This window comes from Colobus angolensis, unplaced genomic scaffold (assembly GCF_000951035.1).
Source record: "Colobus angolensis palliatus isolate OR3802 unplaced genomic scaffold, Cang.pa_1.0 Scaffold1, whole genome shotgun sequence".
Taxonomy (NCBI): Eukaryota; Metazoa; Chordata; class Mammalia; order Primates; family Cercopithecidae; genus Colobus; species Colobus angolensis.
In genome coordinates this window covers 18,165,871-18,171,866 of record NW_012110918.1, presented here as the reverse complement: position 1 = coordinate 18,171,866, position 5,996 = coordinate 18,165,871, and the positions used below count along the sequence as shown (strand labels likewise).

Below are 5,996 nucleotides of genomic sequence, written 5' to 3'. Positions count from 1 at the left end.
CCGGCGCGCCCGGGACTCAAGGGCGCCCTTCCTGCCCGCCTTGGGGGCCGTGTCCGGGGTTTCTCGGGGATGAGAGCCTGGTTGGGAGCCGGGGGGCCGTCCAGGTACGCGCCCTGCGCACGGCAGTATCTTCCTGTTAGTGCGAGAAGAACAGGATCGGCCTGTGTGAGCCAACAGAGCACGCCAGGGTCCAGCCCTGCCGAGTCGTCCCCGGGGACCGACCCGGAAGGCGCCCCGCTCCTGCCCACCCCACCTTCACCTTGCCACAGTAGTCATTCCGATGGACGAGAATCCGTCCATCATTCGGACGAGAATCCGAAGCCTTCCTCACGTCCATAAGGATTTGAGCTCTGTCCCTGGGGTGGGAATCTTGTGCCGGACACAGTTGCTAACTCTGTTGACAGATCGTCTTATTCCCACACTCTAAGCAACTCAGGGCCTGTGTGCACGGATGTGCATCCCCTACTCACAGCCAGAGCTGGTACAGGCCGCCACGTTCACTTCTTCACTTTTGTGTGTACTCTTAAGGGAAATTCTAGGGAGACCCTTGCCTTGGTTGCCTACAGGTAATAAGAAGTCAGCAACCATTGAGAGGTTTGTCTTCCTGTGCTGACGGTGACATAGCAGAGTGGGCGCTGGTGTTGGTTGGTAGTGGTTTGTTGTTCACGGCCTCTGTCCTGATATTGCCCAAGAGCACCAGGCTATCAGCTCAGCCTTGTGCGTTAGGAGGGGTTATCTTGGTGAGTAGATAAGGTTTTTATGAAGGGAAGTGCCAGAGGAGAAAGGGAAGCAGTGCCGAGAGATCAAGGCTGCTTTCTAGCATCTCATTTTCGCTTCCAGATGCCCCTTGGTGTGGCCACTGCAAGGCTCTGGCCCCTGAGTATGCCAAAGCCGCTGGGAAGCTGAAGGCAGAAGGTTCCGAGATCAGGTTGGCCAAGGTGGACGCCACGGAGGAGTCTGACCTGGCCCAGCAGTACGGCGTGCGCGGCTATCCCACCATCAAGTTCTTCAGGAACGGAGACACGGCTTCCCCCAAGGAATATACAGGTGTGGCTGTGGCACTGTCTTTAGAGAGGGACTGGTCTGCCAGCTTGGAAGGGCACAGGCAGCAGTCTGAGTGGTGGGGAGGCCGGGTTCCAGAGGCTGGGAGGGATCCCTTTCCTCAGGCTGGGTTCTCCTGGTTGTGTCCTGAGGGTCCTGTGAGGAAAGTTTTCATCCTGGAAGAACCTTCGAGTAGAGAACCTGTCTTGTCTGGTGCCACTCTGGGGTTGGCTGACTGAGGTCTGTTTGGAGACTGACTAGCGAGGAGAGGGAGACTGGTGCCTTTCTGGCCACATGGGCTCTTTGTGCTGCCCCTCTTCCTAGGAGCAGCAGCGTAGCTGTAGCTCTCGGGGTGACACCTGCTAGCTATTGTTTGTAGCGTGCCAGCTGCCGCGCCACGTGCTTGCGTGATTTCTCCTTGCATCCTCTCTGTGAGGCAGGCCTTTCCCAGACAAAGGGCTGAGGCTTAGAGCAGCTGAGTAACAGCATTGCGCCTGTTGGTAGCAGACCTCGAATCCAAGCCCACCCGGCTCTGTCTGTAGCACAGGCCCTCAGCTGCTCATCTGCCACCTCTGAAGCTGCCTTCGTGGAGGCCAAGACCCTGTGTAGCCAAATCAGTGACTGTGGCAAAAGCAGACTCATCTATAAAACCAGTTCTGTGGCACATCAGATGCACATGATGGGCGGCCCGAAAGCAGTTCATTCCAGTGTTAGCAGGGTTGTCCCCTTAAGCAGGTGTGCCCTGTCCTGTTCTAGTGGCAGCAACTCTGTGGTTGCCTCTCACTTGGCTGTTTTGATGTTCTCTCTTTTTTTCCTTTTTTTCCTTTTTTTTTTTGAGACAGTCTCGCTCTGTCACCAGGCTGGAGTGCCGTGTGATCTCTGCTCACTACAACCTCCGCTTCCCGGGTACAAGTGACTTTCCTGCCTCAACTTCCTGAGTAGCTGGGGCTACAGGTGCATACCATCAAGCCTGGATAATTTTTGTATTTTTAGTAGAGATGGGATTTCACCATGTTGGCCAGGATTGTCTCAATCTCTTGACCTCGTGATCTGCCCGCCTCGGCCTCCCAAAGTGCTGGGATTACAGGCATGACCCACCACGTCCGGCCTAATTTTTGTATTTTTAGGAGAGATGGGGTTTCACCATGTTAGCCAGGATGGTCTCGATCTCTTGACCTCGTGATCCGCCTGCCTCAGCCTCCCGAAGTGCTGGGATTACAGGCGTGATTGATGTTCCAATTTTTTACACATGTTCACTTTTGGAATGGGAAGTGCTCTGTGCAAAGTCACCGTGGTTCTGTCACTAACACTCAGGTTTGCAGATGAGATGAGCACTCCCAAATCCACTTGTCACTGGTGACCGTCTTGTTAGCACTGGCAGAATCCTTCTACATCTGAATGGGGTTTTCCCCATTCGGACCAGGGAGTCAAGGTCTAAGAGGGAAAGGGTCAGCATTCCTTAGCCTCAGTCTCCCAGGAGGAGTAGGTTTCTTCCCTGTCCTTTGATTGCCTTTGGTGGCATAAAGCGTGTTGTCTTCCTAATCTGGGAGACACGTAGGGTGGGCTATTGGCAAGAACTCCTGAAATGCCTGGGATAAGTTAGGAGGCGGGAGTTAGGTGGACTAGGTGTCAGCCTGTTCCCACAGGTAGAAAAACTGGCACTGAGTTTTGAGTTACTGACCAGCTCTAAGATGAGGCCTGGTGTCAGACTCCTGGGTGAGAACATGTGTGTTTGATTAATGTACACGTCAAAGAAAATTTAGAAAACGCACAGGGCAGGTTGGCGCTGTGGCTCATGCCTGTAATCCCAGCACTTTGGGAGGCTGAGATGGGTGGATCTCCTGAGGTCAGGAGTTCGAGACCAGCCTGGCCAATATGGTGAAACCCCATCTCTACTAAAAATACAAAAATTAGCCAGGCGTGGTGGTGCGTGCCTATAATCCTAGCTACTCCGGAGGCTGACACAGGAGAATCACCTGAACCCGGGAGATGGAGGTTGCAATGAGCTGACATTGTGCCACTGCACTCCAGCCTGGGCAACAGAGTGAGACTTCATCTCAAAAAATAAAATTTTAAAAATACAGAGGACCAGCCTGGGCAACATGGTGAAACCCTGTGTACAAAAAACAGAAAAATTAGCTGGGGCAGGCCAGGTACGGTGGCTCACGCCTGTAATCCCAGCACTTTGGGAGGGTGAGGCGGGCAGATCACGAGATCAGGAGATCAAGACCATCCCGGCTAACACAGTGAAACCCCGTCTCTACTGAAAATACAAAAAATGAGCCGGACGGGTGGTGGGCGCCTGTAGTCCCACCTACTGGGGAGGCTGAGGCAGGAGAATGACGTGAACCCAGGAGGCGGAGCTTGCAGTGAGCCAAGATCGCGCCACTGCACTCCAGCCTGGGCGACAGAGCGAGACTCCATCTCAAAAAAAAAAGAAAAAAAAATTAACTGGGGCTGGGCACGGTGGCTCATCCCGGTGATCCCAGCACTGAGAGGCCGAGGTAGGTGGATTGCTTGATCCCAGGAGTTTGAGACCAGCCTGGGCAACATGGCGAAACCCATCTCTACAAAAAATAGAAAAATTGGCCGGGCACGGTGGCTCACGCATGTAATCCCAGCACTTTGGGAGGCCGAGGCGGGCAGATCACAAGGTCAGGAGTTCAAGGCCAGCCTGACCAACACAGTGAAACCCCACCTCTATTAAAAATACAAAAATTAGCTGGGCATGGTGGCGGGCTCCTGTAATACCAGCTACTTGGGAGGCTGAGGCAGGAGAATCACTTAAATCTGGGAGGAGGAGGTTGCAGTGAGCCAAGGTCGTGCCACTGCACTCTCCAGCCTGGGCAACAGAGGTAGATTCTGTCTCAAAAAAAAAGAAAAAGAAAAATTTGTCGGGTGCAGTGGCTCACCTCTGTAATCCCAGAACTTTGGGAGACCGAGGCAGGTGCATCACCTGAGGTCAGGAGTGAGACCAGCCTGGCCAACATGGGGAACCCTATCTCTACTAAAAATTAGCCAGGTGTGGTGGTGGGCACCTGTAATCCCCAGCTACTCGGGAGGCTCCGGCAGGAGAATTGCTCGGACCCGGGAGTGGAGGTTGCAGTGAGCCGAGATTGCACTATTGCACTCCAGCCTGGGCAACAAGAGCGAAAGTTAGCTGGGTGTGGGGGCACATGCCTGTGGTCCCTGCTATTTGGGAGCCTGAGGTGGGAGGATTGCTTGAGCCCGGAAGTTCGAGGTCGCAGTGAGCCATGATCATGCCACTGCACTCTAACCTGGGTGACGGAGCAAGACCCTATCTTCCAAAAAAAAAGGCTGGGATTGGTGGCTCATGTGTATAATCCCAGCACTTTGGGAAGTCATAGTGAGCAAAGTGCTTGAGCATGGGAGTTAAAGACCAGCCTGGGAAACATGGCAAAACCCCATCTCTACAATAAATACAAAAATGAGCTGGGTATGATAGTGTGCACCTGTACCCCAGCTACTTGAGAGGCTGAGGTTGGGAAGATTGCTTGAGCCCAGTGGGTGGAGGCTGCAGTGAGCCAAGATCCTGCCTCCAGCTGGGTAACAGAGTGAGCCCCTGTGTCAAAAGAGAAAACAAAATGCCAAGAGATCAGAGGAAAAAAACGGGTTTGTGATCCTGTTATTCGTAGAGAGAATCATCCTCTTTCCTCCCCACTCGCCATAAACACAACCACAGTCTCACATACACTGGGGTTTAGGAGGCGGGCCGATGACACTAGACCTCTTCCGTGGTGGGAAAACATCTTGCTTAGGGTGAGTCAGGTGTCCTCAACCTGGCTGGCAGAGAGTAGAGACAGGAACAGGCCCGGCAGGGCGGGCGGCACTCCCTGTTTGAGAGTGGAACCTACATTTGTTTGGGGTTAGCTGGCAGAGAGGCTGATGACATCGTGAATTGGCTGAAGAAGCGCACGGGCCCGGCTGCCACCACCCTGCCTGACGGCGCAGCTGCAGAGTCCTTGGTGGAGTCCAGCGAGGTGGCTGTCATCGGCTTCTTCAAGGTAGAGACCAGAGCGTCATTCCAGTCTTTCTTTTTTCTGTCATCCATTGAGGAGGGGTCCACGGCCTGCGGCTGGCAGTTCTGCATATTTCCCCCCCGGGCCCAGGCATTACAGGGTCTCCCCCTACTGCTTGGTGCTGTGGGCCTGTGACTACCTCTGCTTTTCCCTCCTTGTTCAGGATGTGGAGTCAGACTCTGCCAAGCAGTTCTTGCAGGCAGCAGAGGCCATCGATGACATACCATTTGGGATCACTTCCAACAGTGACGTGTTCTCCAAATACCAGCTCGACAAAGATGGGGTTGTCCTTTTTAAGAAGGTGAGTGGGCCCAGGCAGCTCTGCCCGGGTTAGTTCCGGGGTTGGTCTGCAGAGGGTGGCGTTGCTCTCCTTATCATTAAGGGAACTTTGCTCCTGGCACCTTTGGCCCAATAGGTGTGTTCTGCAGCTTTGCCAAGTTGGGTTGTAGGCAGCACTGACACCTGTGGCCTTTGCATTCAGCTGTGGGCCCTCTGGCCACTCTCCTGCCACAGCCATCCCAGAAGAGCTGCTTTTGACTGTTAGCTTTTTTTTTTTTTCCATTTAGGATAAAACATGTAACAACATTTGCCTTATTTATTTATTATTTTGAGACGGTGTCTTGCTCTGTTGCCAGACTGGAGTGCAATGGTGCAATCTTGGCTCACTGCAACCTCCACTTCCTGGGTTCAAGCGATCCTCCTGCATCAGCCTCCCAAGTAGCTGGGACTACAGGTGTGCACCATGCCCAGCTAATTTTTGTTTTAGTAGAGATGGGGTTTCACCATGTTGGCCAGGATGGTCTCAATCTCTTGACCTCATGATCCACCTGTCTCAGCCTCCCAAAGTGCTGGGATTACAGGCGTGAACCACTACACCCAGCCCCATTTGCCTTTTTTTTTTTTTTCTTTGAGACG

General features: G+C 53.4%; 1 protein-coding gene across 1 annotated transcript in view; it reads left to right on the top strand.

Moving 5' to 3' along the window:
• The window catches only part of P4HB (prolyl 4-hydroxylase, beta polypeptide), a 26,429-nt gene that overhangs the window by 8,847 nt on the left and 11,586 nt on the right, over positions 1 to 5,996 (top strand). The window contains exons 5-7 of the mRNA XM_011933364.1: positions 766 to 1,047; positions 4,933 to 5,066; positions 5,245 to 5,382. Of these exons, the coding sequence (XP_011788754.1) occupies positions 766 to 1,047; positions 4,933 to 5,066; positions 5,245 to 5,382 (554 nt within the window). The remainder of the gene's footprint in view (positions 1 to 765; positions 1,048 to 4,932; positions 5,067 to 5,244; positions 5,383 to 5,996) is intronic.